The 13,755-nt window shown below is 41.4% G+C and overlaps 1 protein-coding gene across 1 annotated transcript; it reads right to left on the reverse strand.

The window, feature by feature from the left end:
* Positions 1 to 1,406: 1,406 nt before the first annotated feature.
* On the reverse strand, positions 1,407 to 10,642 carry snupn (snurportin 1). The gene is made up of 9 exons (XM_088922313.1): positions 10,582 to 10,642; positions 10,068 to 10,232; positions 8,673 to 8,838; positions 7,947 to 8,051; positions 6,764 to 6,860; positions 6,359 to 6,456; positions 5,353 to 5,430; positions 4,360 to 4,440; positions 1,407 to 2,983 (listed from the first exon to the last, which is right to left on the reverse strand). Exons 2-9 carry the CDS (start codon positions 10,223 to 10,225, stop codon positions 2,666 to 2,668), a joined length of 1,101 nt encoding a protein of 366 aa, XP_088778439.1. The 5' UTR covers positions 10,226 to 10,232; positions 10,582 to 10,642; the 3' UTR covers positions 1,407 to 2,665.
* Positions 10,643 to 13,755: the final 3,113 nt, after the last annotated feature.

Below are 13,755 nucleotides of genomic sequence, written 5' to 3' on the forward strand. Positions count from 1 at the left end.
CTGATGCTTTGTTTCTTCACTATGGCTTCCCTGTCTACAACTTAAGATGCAACAAAAAACATTGTACATTAAGGACACAAAATGAGAAATTCAGTTTTTTTGTCAGTTCCTTTGCCTTATTAAACATTCAGCAACTGATCCATATTTTTGTTATATTTTTTATTGTTAAAAAAAGATTAAAATATTTTTACTTCTTTGAAAAGTGCGAAATATCTTACAATGAACCAATCTCACTGCAAAAATTCTCAAGCCTGTCTTAAACGCAGACCAACCCCTTGTGATGTTTTCACAAGTCTGCCTCCAGACAATCCACAGAAAACAGCCACTCCAAAACATGAGCTCCAGCTCTCCTGAGGAGGCCGATACTGCATCCACAGTGACGTGGGCACTGCGTACCAAACACCTGTGGGTGCCCAACACTGTAATTTCCTACAGAACTATCACCTTGGTAGCTGCACAAAAAGCACTGCCTAGATCATAATTAATCCAGCAGGCTCTTCGTTACTGAAATGTGTTTCACACAAAAGCTTTCCAGGAAGGCTGGAAACCTTTCTCAAAAATGTATTAATAAGGAAGACTGCTGAAGCCACATTCTCATTTACTGTATATTACAGTTATTCCTGTTCACTTTCAAGTTTCCAAAGCCACTGTTCAATTTCTTTTGAAAAGAATGAAGCAATATTATTTCTGTAAGGGAATGAGTTCCAAAATGAGTTCCCTGAAGCAAAACCATGCAAAATGCAATTTAAACTAAAATGAATTTATTTTATATTTTCTGTTCTTGCAGAGTCTTATGTGAATGACAGAAAAAAAGGATGTATATTCAGCCATCTGTATTTCCTTGTACTACCAGATTTATACGATCCATTCTTATTTGAAGTGATGTTGAAGCAATATTTACAGGCAAATGCTATCATCTTCTGCTAATTATTTTGGAAGATTAGGCCGCTCAATGCTGTTTTAGAGACAGCAACTTCAAACGCCGACTCACAAATTGTGCTAAAACATGCAATATTTTCAAACTGAGTCAGAGATTAAATCATATTTTCCCTTAAATATTTAAAGATTAAAGGGCTACGTAAACACTCTCCAAACACTGATTTTCTTCCTGAGCTTCCAAGCTACAGTTGTCTTAAATATTGCCCGATTTACAACAGAAACGTGTTCTTTAGCAGTTGTGCTGAAATACAGTCATGGTAAACATGACATATTCTACATTTGTAAAACTCCTGTGAATTAAAAGTGTAGTGCATAATCAGCATCATTAAAATAAGTCATGACAGGAACGTTACAAGTGCCACCCTGTTTGTTAATGGTTACAGATGCTATGCTTTTAAAGTGAAGTGCCATCTGCTCAAATGGATGTACAAAGTGTGCAGTGTACAATCCAAAGAACTATACAAATATTTGAGTTACTTCAATATAAACGTTTATCACATTTTTACAACTGTATGACAGCATTGTTCTTTTACACAGTGTAAAAATAATTTTACACACAAACTGTACAAAGTACAAAACATATCAGACAAGTTTGCTTTATATTTTTACACCCTTTGCTTTTTTATCTTTATAATTATGTAAGTACAGCTGCATGAAATTCCTCGGCATGAAATGACCTCAGCTGCCATCATTTGAGGACCCTGCGGAGTCTTCTCAATTCACCATTGCTTCTAGATATTTGTAAATCATGGAAACAGTATGCTTCGGCTCATGATCTTATTGCAAACACTGATTAATACTGAAAATAGCACAAATGTTGGCACAGAAGTGTACATATAGCATACTGATCATCACTATCTCAGTAAACATCAGAAGTACAGTATATATTAATTCTTCAGATAACTGTTTACAACTTTATTACTGTGACTGAACATGCAAACCCCAGACAGGAGCCCCTGTCCAGAGCTGATTTAGGGCAGAGTGCTCTGAAGTGCTAATCAACACGCTACCATACCACTCCACGTCTATAGTTCTTGCAAATTTCAGTCAGCTGCCTGACTTGCAAAAAGTCCCCAAAACCAAAAGATAAAATCTGAAAAAAAAACCATTCCATTATTGCAAAGATGTTTCCTTCCGGTTACAGATGCATCATCATCCACAATCTCTCCGATTTTAAGGGAAAAAATATTTTAACGTTTAAAGCCATAAATAATTTTAGCTCCTTAGTTTTAATTTACAAAGAAAACTGGCTTGTTTCAGATTCTCCATCGTGTTCAATACAGCTGTGAAACTGAGATGGCAAAATGCCATCCACTATAGCAATTATTAAAAGCACTTCACTCAGAAACAAAGGGAAAAAGGTCCTCAAACAATATTTAAGAAACTGTCTCATGCAGATGAATTTGTTGACTGTAATTGTGGAGACAGGTAGGTACGGACTATTTAAGGCCATCCTGAAAAAACTGCCCCTTTATTAATTACCCCCCGAAGGTTACTGCAGTTCAGTGATTGCTCAGCTGTAGCCAACCATATCACGTACAGTCATTTCTTCTAATACTTGAGTTCCAAAATGTGGTGGGTGTGCTGGGTACTTTTTTTACGCAACAGACTGGCCCACCTTGAGGAACAGAAAAAGACGAATTCCGTATCGACAGAATGTGAAATGGTCCTGCAGCAGTTCGCGTGTGCTCAGTAAGGTAAGAAAGGGAAAAGAACAGGGTGCCTATCAGCTTTCCATTGTGGCCCCAGAATTCTCCAGGCGCTTGGACTTCTTTTCACCCTGCTGCTCTGGGGTGGACAGGTGTTCCAGCTCATATTGCCCGTTTTGAGCCATCGGCCGCACCTCTGAGGACCGCGGCCCCCTCTTGTGCTCCAGAATCGCCTGCATCTGCTGGCCGGCGTACTCAGGCTTGATGGTGAGAGGCCCCTCCGGCACTTCTATGCCCAGGATATCAGACACCATGTAAGGCCTGAGCCAGCCCACCAGTGGGGTACTGCCGGGCGTGTAGTGAGTCTGTCTGTGGTAGAACAGGAGTCCGTCCACCTGGGGAAGCCATCACACATTAGCACAAAGCAGCTGATAAAAACCGAACAGCTCCGAAACCCTGAAAGCTATGAGAATGAAGTGTTCGTGCCAATGTCCGGTTCATGCACAGATTTCCCTAGGCAATGATCCAAGACAAGGCAAGGGAAAACAGTCATAAAATAGTAGAAGGATTAAATTATGAACCTTATGTAACGTATGGAAACAGCCTTTAAAGGGAAACTACAGTCCCAATTTCTCAGATGGGTTATTAAATCTTGGTAAGAAAATAAATTCATTGACTTTTACAAATGTCAAATTAAGCACAAAACTGTGAGCTTTGTGAAAGTACTGTAAGTGAACATATCGTCGCAAACCCCTGGTGTCGCCACAGGTGAACACGAGCGTTCCCAAGAATTGCAGAGTGATGTGGCCCCTTCCTGCTCACCAGTCACTGTCATGACTAATGTAGTGGAATGTACGAGAGAGTAAGTACAGGCTGTGTTGCAGATATTTCACGGAAAAAATGTTCCAATGTGATCAGCATGCATCATTAACAAGTTCCAGTTATCAGCAAAACCATCTTAAACCCAAGAGCAATATTTTTACTGGATTAAAAACGATGTATTCACAAGCCTGGTTGTTTACAATCTCATAGGACCGCTTCACCTCAGTGGATGTCTTGTTGCCTCATTCTGAATCGCAGAACATGGTGCTGAGCATATGTACAAATTTTGTCTATTTTGTGATGTAAACTATAAGTTCTACAAGTTACCATGTACATTTTACTTTTATTGTGGTTTGAAAAGCACTTATCAATGCCGATTCTTTCTAACACCTGAATATAAAAATAGCATTGCAGTCCCCATTAAAGGCTGTGTGGTACGTTTAAGTTTATAAGGGTACATGAGAGCTAATTCTTCTCTCTCAAGAGTATTCATGGCTTTCACCACAATCAGATCTGGCTGGGGAACTAAAATCAAACGGCCTTCCCGTTATTCCTATTACGTTTTTTCTGGAATGAAAGACCATTCTACATAATATGATACTACACCCTTTTCCAGAACACGGCTCACAGAGAAACCAAGACAGTGCTCAATAGTAGATGTCAAAGTGTGTGTGTGGGCTGGAAGAAACTTACAGGGTAAAATTTCCAAAACTTTTCCAATTTATGTCCCACAAGTTTCAATTTTAACAGGATATGAGAGCAATGGCATGTATAAACCACCCAGCAAAATAAAATGCACAAGGCATTGTAACCTCACACTGGCTGACCCATATTTGTGTTTCTCTGAACATTTTACTGGAATCTAGTTGAAGCGAATTTAAATGAAAATGTATGATTAAGAATACAGAAGTGTGCTACAGGAATGAAACTCTTGTAAAAGTAGCCTTACTTTGAAAGCATATTCCTTGGCCAGGGCTTGCTGGATTGTCTCCACTGTACACAAGACACACTGCAGACTAACAAATCGGAACTGTGGAGAAAATCAACACACAAATTATTGCACTTTCCTGTGAAATCCATCAAATCCAGTTCATTGTATGACAAGTTCGGAAAATGTGACAATGCTTAGTTCAAATGGCCCTCAAAAAGATTCCAGCATTCAAAAGTGTTTTTGCCGTTTACATTGTAAACAAATCAAAACATTTAATTCTTCACTCAGTGACAGAATGATTAAAACGCAATCGAATATAGCTGCTTGATACTGCCAAGCCCTGTGGTAAGGTTAAAATACAAACTTTGCAAATTCTAAAAACATCATCATACAATTACAGATTCAGGCAGGAGTATATACTGTATACTCAGACTTCCTAAAGAACAGGTGGTATGAAACACTAATACTTCACCAGGTAGGTATGTGCCAACGATGAGTGTAGGACTGTTGGCAAGACTATCTAAATGAGGGAAACATGAGAGGCTGAGCCTCGCCTACGATCCAGGTGCCGCAAGTTCGAGCCTGGGACACAGTCACTAGCTGACTGTGACTAGGATGCCCAAGTCCAGCACGATTGGCTGGTTCAGAGTGGGGCGGGATCAGTCGGCCAGGACTGTCTTGGTATTCGTCAGCTCTTGTGGCTCTCTGGACACTTGTCAGTGAGGGACACCCCCACCCTCCTGTTGCCACTGGCTCTCTGGTATGGGGCTATGGTCCCGGAGGAGCGCTAAGAGACGAGTGGCTCGGAGGTGGGCGGGTCGCAGGAGTCTGCCTCCACTTCCTCGCTCTCCCTGGTGTGAGGCTCAGGGGAGGAGGGGGTTCTTAGCCATAAGACAAGATGCAAAAGTCACTACTGGCGAATCCGAAACTGGGTGAGTATAATTTAAAAAATGGCAAGTATAAACTTGAAAAGAATAAATAAATGAGGGCGTTCAAAGAAATGGTGCTTACTGGATTTCGCTTCGTGATATCCATCAGGTTTTCGGTCTCCTGGACCTTAGACTGCAGCCAGAAGAACCGGAATTCAGTCTGGATGTAAAGCAATACACAGAAAAGAAAAGGCATTTCTCCAATACATTGAACATGCCAATGCAAACAATAGCTAATGATTTCTGAACTTAGCCAGTGCTCGAGAATTTGAGTTTAGCACATGATTATAACATTTTTCCTTAACACTTAGCACTAGTGCTGCAATGAACACTGCCTCCCCTTGTTCTGATGTTTGTAATAGCTATTAGTGTTCTGAAAAATAATAAAAGCTCACACACAGTAGCTTAAGCCCGTCACTTCCTGACTCTACCCTTTCTTACTTCATCAGCTCCTATGAGCATATCTCAGGGAAATGGAGTTCCCAGTCCCAGACCTTAGAGTTTAAATACAGCAGTTTTGTTTTAGTCTTCCTAAACCATTAAAAGCTTAAGGTCACTGAGATAGGATGAGATCTGGGCGAACTTTGGTGGAATTTAACATTCCTCCCAAGTGAAGAACCATTTCAAACTGCAGGAAACATAGAAGACCTGCTGGGCTTCCTGAAGTGGAGGTTTCGCATACAGTGGAGTTGATAACCCCTGCTGGGAACTACACCACTTCAGTACTCACGCAATAAGCACTTCTCATTTCCATCTGCTGCTATGTGCTCTACGATCACATTCAAAACCATTCAATTAAACATCCTAATCTTTTGTATAGCAGTCAAAGCAAATGGACAAGCAATTCAATCTATTCAGCCAGGGGCAGTCAGGGGTAGTCAAATGGCTTGAGCCATAGCTACTCCTGACAAAGGTGCTGGAGTGGAAAGGAGGGACAAGTGGAATACAGCTGTGGGAGTGGGAATTTCTTGTGGGGTTGCCCCGATCTTCCGCTCAGAAACAGATGTGAAGTATTACATGACCCCGAGGATAAATCCTCCTCCAGATGACGATTTAATCCGCAATGGCAAATCCATGACAATCCATACCTGACAGTCATACACAGGATGACCTCTCCAGCACATGACATCCAAAATGTAGAACGTCCTGTCCACTTCGCTGAAAATGCAGTCAAGGATAGTATAATCTAAACAAATCAGAGACAAGCAAAACATAAATCATGGTATAAAGACAAGTGCGAAACGGAAATGAAGGCCTTTTCAATAAGATCAACAAATTATTTCGTAAAAAAATAAACGTGCAGAGGACTTTGAGGTGTTCAAGTGTGAAGATCCCTAGGACAATTTTGACAAACTAAGACCTATGCAAATGTAACAAGACTAAACCACAATCAGTGGGTAGCAGTAATATTCTTCTCTCATCTACCACTTCCATACTGGTAGATTTCAGAAAAATAAAAGAAAACTCCTTGTAACAGCTGCAGAATCCTGTACCTTTTCCTACAGCCGAGTATTGCCTGTTGCCTCCTGGTAACAAAGATGGAAATCGATTTACACAGTAGCCACTTTTTGTATAAGCTGCAGTTGACCCCTGAAATACAGATTGTGAACAAGTCAACAACAGCAGTATGTCACAGGTATTGTATTTCACTGAAAATGGGAACTACAGACAATCAAAAATGAATGTGAGAAACAAATACAAAGCCCTTTAAAACAATTAAGTTAGTCTACAGGACGTTTTGAAGCCATAAATAAAAGCAATAAAAGATCAAATCAGTTAGTTCAATGTTCACACAATTTTTTTCTGCTTTTCTAATCAGACTGAGATCAAGATTTTTCAGCCACAAGATTAAAAAGGACTTTCTCAGCTTATAGCAGGACACATTCTATGATCCATAAATTTTCAACTACAGCATAAGAGACTGAACTGTGAAGACACAAGAATTTCCCTAAACACTCTACATTTTGAAAGACCAGAGCATGAGATTCATATTCCAATTGTGTTTTAAGTATTTTAATAACTCCATCTTAATTTTATATAAAGGTAAAGACACTCTTATCATCTGGGAAGCCAAAAAGGGTTTCGAGCTCAGAACCCACAAAGTAAATGTAGAGGTTTGTCCCCTTGGCTTAGGTCTTTTTAGTGCTAACCTTGCCTATACCAGTAATGTTAATTTCAGTTGACATTGATTAACAATGGTTACTGAATCATACTGTCACAAACAATTCTGAAGCAGATCATTATCTGTTATCAATGATCATTATCAATTCTTGAGTTAATTTTACAAATCCACCAAACTTGACAAAACCCTAAAGTAAAAGTAAAAGAATATGTTCAGGTGGGTAGCTGCGTCAGCATGCGTAGGCTGCAAAGGAACAAGTAATAGGTTTATTCCATGCTGAAAAGAGAAGAAAGAAAACAACATTTCTGCCATGGAGCTTTCTACAGGAGTCACTGAAATGTTGTGTTTTCTTTCTTCTCTTTTCAGTATGGAATAAACCTATTACTTGTTCCTTTGCAATAAAAAAATTTGTTCATTTAAATTATTCCAAGACGATGGAGGTAATTTGCCTGCTATCAATATCACTAGTCCCTCTACCCACCCCTGATAAAGCCACCTTAATGCTGAATTCCTCCTGTGAATATAAAATAAAGTGTAATGAAACTGCTTCTTACCTTGGAGGCTACCACAAGAGATCTCTTTCCAACAGGACAAACCACCATTAGCCATTCAGTGGCCAAGTCTGAAGGGATGTCTACCAACCACTCTGACAGCATGAGCTGAGGAAAAGGAAATGAAGACAATAATAACAGATAGTGCTATGTATTACATTACTAAACTGTAGTTATGAACACTAAGTAAAATTAGAATTTATTTTATATATGCATGTGAAATTGAAATATAAATATTAAATCAAAGTGAAATAACAGAATTGGATAATTAATTTTTTTTTGGTTACTGCTACTCCCTCTCGTGGCCAAAAGGAAGAACTATAAAGGAAAAAATACACTAATCAAACTCTCTCTGGTCCCATACCGTTTAATTATTAAGAAAAACATCCTCTCTCCCAAATTGATATAATACTAACAAAGCTTCTAAAAGAATCACCGAATGCTTCTCTTCCTCAACTGCCAGAACTTTTGGTAAAAATAATCCTGATCTGATCTCTAAAATTGTATTTTTTTTTTGCTTTTTTAAAATGGTCTAATCCAACACCAGGAAATACAACATATACATTAAATCACAAATTCAAATACAATTCCCTATGTTACTATACAAAACGTATGAGCTTTACATTTTACCTGAGACGACCAGGTCTACAGCTGGCAGCGAAGCTTGACAAGAGGTCACCTAATCCTGGATCAGTGCAATTGTGCTGCAGAACATGTCAAGACACTGACCTGATTGGCGTAGTGCCTGGGCAACCTCCTCTTCTCCTCTGTCTCCATGCTTTCTACCTCAGTCTCCCCCTCCGGCTTCTCGCCCTCTGGCTCATCATCGCTGTCCGCTCCTGTCCAGTCACCCTCTGCCAGGCGACGGGCATGGTTCACGTAATTCAGCCTCTTCCTGCAAACCACCGAAGGAAACGTGCAGAGGGTAAGTATTGACAGCTCCAGAGAACATTCATGAGAATGTGAGAAAGAGAATGCTAATTCAAATTATTAATCATTATACGTACAATATTATTTATATACTGTAAGTATACATATGGATTATAATAATCCACCTCCAATGTGTGGTAGAGTAAAGAAGCCTATTGATAGATGGGGATTATTAGGAGGCCATGACTGATTAAGTTCAGGAAACTGGGGTTCACCCCCCTACTCTTTTCGAGAAATGCCCTGGGATTTTTAATGACCGCACACTGTCAGGACCTCGGTTTTATGTCTCATATGAAGGATGGCTCCTTTTTTTTTTTACAATATAGTGTCGCCAAAACAATACTGGGACATTAGGACCGCGGGTGAGCACCCCCTACTGGTTCCACTAACACCTCTTCCAGCAGGAAATATAACTTTACCAGGAGGTCTTCTAGTCAGGCCTGGCCAGGCTCACACCTGCTTATCTACAGAGGGTTGCCAGCTGCGGTTCGTAGGATAATACACCTGCTGGCTGTTGAGATGAGAAACAGGGGAGCAATTTGGAGAAGCCGTGTAACCTGCAGGTCTATGAGAGCTGGACAGAAATCAGAACACCCTGTGAAAACTCCCATGAACGTGGGGAGAGCATCCAAACTCCACACAGGCAGATGCCCAAGGAAGTCAAAGGATGCCCTGGGGCTGGGAAGAAACAGCCAAGAGCACCACACCCCACACCCCTCCTAAACTGCAGTAAAGATTCTGACGTTATCTGTCAGCTCTCCGGCATGGAGACTCAATAAGACTGGTACAAAGAAGAAGCAATTTTCCTCTACAAGTACCACACAACACTTCACACAGCAAAACCTTGAGAAAAGAAGAAATTCATACTTTTCCCTTCCATGACAAGGTTATCCTATGGTGAACATGTCCCAGCAACACATCTCAGCAGATAACAGTGTTAAGAAGTATCTCTAATTTCAAACTCAAATTAAAGTTTGTTACAATTAAATTAATATTTGCATTATTTGACAAATGTTGAAAGTGCAACAACAGGTCTAGTGGTACACTGGAAGTGGCGTCGCATCTACTGTACTGCGCTGCAGTAGGAGACTTCACATGCAGCTGGAGGGTTAGGGAAACCTCCCTTTGGTTCTGGGAACAATCTGGCTGAAGACGCATGCTGAAGTGCTGACCTGTACCTAGGTCGTCACTCACGTTTTCTGCAGCTCCAGAAACCTGCGGCGTCTCTCGCTCTGCTCCAGCACGCTGTACTTGCTCTTGTACTGGGCGAGTCGCGGGTGGGGCGCTGCCGTGCTGTTGGGGTCCTGAGACACCGAAAAACTGGCACTCAAAGCCTGAGTGAGGTCATCCATAATGCTCCTGAAAATTATATAGAAAAAGTGTCTGTTAATTATAGGATATATACCTCGAGACATTAAAAAATGCAATACTAATAGTTCCAATTCCCGTTTGTTGTGTTTAAAGCCTCCCATTATATATGTAAATAGGAAAAAACATCTTTTCACAGACCTTTAAATGATCTGTGCTGTTAACAACAATGAAACTGTCAAGACACGGGGATCTCAAAACATAATTGCTGTGGAAGGAAATGATCAGCTAACTGATATTACCGCCCCACGATCTGTCCGCAAAATTTTCGATGCACGTACGTTACCTTAAGATCTTTTTAGATATCTACAAAGCCGGAAAACAAACCATAACTGTTTACCTGTTGAAAAAGTCTGGAAACCGAGACACTGCTGCTAACTGTCGACGGCTAAAGACGTCATCAGAAGGGGAAGCTCAGGCCGAGCTCGCGACCCTTTACTCTCCCAGAAACTGCAGAACTGAGTCTGCGCAAGACAATGGCGTACTATTGACAAAGCGGAAGTGCAGCATGTATCAGGAAATTTAATAAAAACAGATACTGTATGGGGTCAGAAATGTATGTTTTACCGTATACATTTTAAAAAATAAAACAGTCATCTAACAGTAAACCTAATATATATATAATATATATTATATATTATATATTAATATATATATATTATAATATATATATATATGCAATTCCAAACAATGTAGTCTTGGAAAGAAATTGCGGTCCGATTTGCAACATTAACATTGCTCATAATATTGGAGTCCTTTTTCTCGGACGTGGCAAGAAATTGTGCGCTCATTCTCTTGTGTAAATTGCAGACATTTCCTTTGTGTGTCTCGCAATAGTACACAGTACATGCCTTTTGTGTAAACCATTTCACACTTACAATTGGGGATATTTAGTCAGATCACGTGAAAATGTCGTTTCACAGCAACATTTGTACTGATTTATTATTATTTTCATTAGCAGGCATTTTAGTTGTTAATAATAATTGCTTACACTTATATAGTGTTTTTCTGGGCACTCCACTCAAAGCGCTTTACAGGCAATGGGGATCCCCTCCACCACCACCAGTGTGCAGCCCCACCTGGATGATGCGCCAGAACGCTTACCACACACCAGCTCTCAGTGGAGAGGAGAAGAGAGGGATGAAGCCAATTCAGAGATGGGGATTATTAGGAGGCCATGATTGGTAACGGGCGCTCCGGCTGTGCTGACCCTTGCGAATTCCCAAAATGTGGGAATCCCGACTGCATGATTTCTGGTAGTGGGGACTGCGTTCGCGCTCTCCCCTGATGTGCTTGGTCCAATATCAGATACAGAAGAGTTACGACACCACGAATTACGTGGTTGTGATAGGATCCCAGTTCGAAAGGAGTCGATGCCACTGCTAGTTCTCTGTTTCTTTTAGTTAGAGGTCCGGAGAAGCAAGTCAAGCTGGTTACACTACTCCTTCCGGACATCCATTCCCTGTTCAAAGTGAGTCTTTTTGCTGTAGTCTGCATTATTTAGGATGATTATCAAGGTTAGCCTTTATTTGGTCATGGGGGCCTCGGTACTGTATGCTAATTCTAAAGACAGTTTCACCCGTTTTCTGATTGCTAGGTTCTGTACCAGTGCAGACATGTCAAATAGTGAATGGCTGTACCTCTATTGTATCCGTGCTCAATGAATGAAATCAGTAATAAATTAATATATGTATAGTTATACGGGAAAGAACAGACTGGTAAAGGCCAATGGGAAATTTGGCCAGGACACCAGGGTAATACCCCTACTCCTTTCGAGAAAGTCAGGACCTCAGTTTTATGTATCGTTCGAAGGATGGCGCCTTTTAATTTTCCTGTCACTATATACTGGGGCATTTGGACTTACACAAACCGCAGGGTGAGCACCCCCCTATGGGCCTCACTAACACCTTTTCCAGCAGCAACCTTAGTTTTTTTCCCAGGAGGTCTCGCATCCAGGTACTGACCAGGCTCACACCTGCATCACATCACCTGTATCACAACACTTGTTGGGTTAAACCGAAGAGTGCAGTGGATACTTTTAAATTGTATATCCCGAAATATTGCGCCTGTGGCTAGAAGGTTGCCGGTTCAAATCCCACAGTCGGCAGAGGAATCCTACTCTGTTGGGCCCCTGAGCAAGGCCCTTAACCCCAGCTGCTCCAGGGGCACCATACAATGGCAGACCCTGCACTCTGACCCCAGGCTCTCTCCCTGTCTGTGTCTGTGTGTCTCATGGAGAGCAAGCTGGGGTATGGGAAAAGATAATTCCTAATGCAAGAAATTGTAAAGGGTTAACAAAGTGATGTTGTTGTTGTTGTTGTTATTCGTCTACATTAAATCCAGACATTGACAATAGTTTCTGTATGAAAGTGTATAAGTGCTTTGAGAAGCCACCTTTAAAGGCGCTATATAAAATAAGGTTTATTATTGAATACAATTAATTTTCCGTTGAAATTAAAAGTTAACGCCCCTAACTAGGTGGCGCTGTCAGGGGAATAAAGACTAGATCCGGTTGCAGATACTCTTCTTGGTCAGTCACCGCTCCTCAGTTGTTTTGAATTAGCGGCTGCTCCAGCGTAGTACCTATTGAAAAGGAGCGTGGCTTGGTGGCGCGAAATTTGTACAGATTTTTTTGTGCACAATTTATACAGCCTCAGCGCAGACCTGTGTACGCTTTCCGTGAACACTTAATATATAACACTTTCTCAGACTTTCCCGTTTTTTATTTATACTGTAGTTTTGCTAACTGCATTTTTTATAGATGTAGCGTGGACACCTTTGTATAGGAGCAGATGTTCAGCTCCGGACCTGACGTGGAGGCGGTGAAGATCGCGATTATGATAGCAGACGTGGACGCAATTGATTCCATATCGTGTTTCACGAGCTTTAAACTATGTGGTATCACGATAATAGCTATAATAAAATGAATGGTTGTCATACAAAAACTGTATACCAGCAAGCGGTCTCCAAATATACTGTAACATGTAGAGATACAGTATAACAGCAGCCATATCACCCTGCAGCTCACAGCTAGCAGCCCACTGAAGCTCAGCAGGTGTGAGCCTGGCCAGTACCTGGATAGGAACTTCTGAGAAAACTGAGGCTGCTGCTGGAAGAGGTTTTAGTGGGGCCAGCAGGGGGCGCTCACCCTGCGGGCTGTGTGGGTCCTAATGCCCCAAGGATAGAGACGGGGACACTATTGTTAAAAGGCGCCGTCCTTCGAATGAGACGTAAAACTGAAGTCCTCTGAATCTCTCTGTGGTCATTACAAATCCCAGGGCGTTTCTCGAAAAGAGCAGGGGTGTAACCCCGGCGTCCTGGCCAAATTTCCCATTGGCCCTTACCAATCATGGCCTCCTAACAATCCCCATCTATGAACTGGCTTCATCACTCTGCTCTCCTCCCCACTGAGAGCTGGTGTGTGCAGAGCATTCTGGCGCACTATGGCTGCTGTCGCATCATCCAGGTGGGGCTGCACACTGGTGCTGGTGGAGGGGATCCCCATTACCTGTAC

Source organism: Atractosteus spatula, chromosome 7 (genome assembly GCF_055471065.1).
Source record: "Atractosteus spatula isolate fAtrSpa1 chromosome 7, fAtrSpa1.hap1, whole genome shotgun sequence".
In the NCBI taxonomy this organism is placed as follows: domain Eukaryota; kingdom Metazoa; phylum Chordata; class Actinopteri; order Semionotiformes; family Lepisosteidae; genus Atractosteus; species Atractosteus spatula.

Excerpts from the sequence above, each read along its gene's own strand:
- snupn (XM_088922313.1), bottom strand. The coding sequence starts at position 10,225 with ATGGATGACCTCACTCAGGCTTTGAGTGCCAGTTTTTCGGTGTCTCAG. Across the intron at positions 4,441-5,352 it reads ATATCACGAAGCGAAATCCA|TTCCGATTTGTTAGTCTGCA; the intron begins GTAAGCACCATT and ends TTTTCTCCACAG. Across the intron at positions 2,984-4,359 it reads CCAAGGAATATGCTTTCAAA|GTGGACGGACTCCTGTTCTA; the intron begins GTAAGGCTACTT and ends TGGCTTCCCCAG.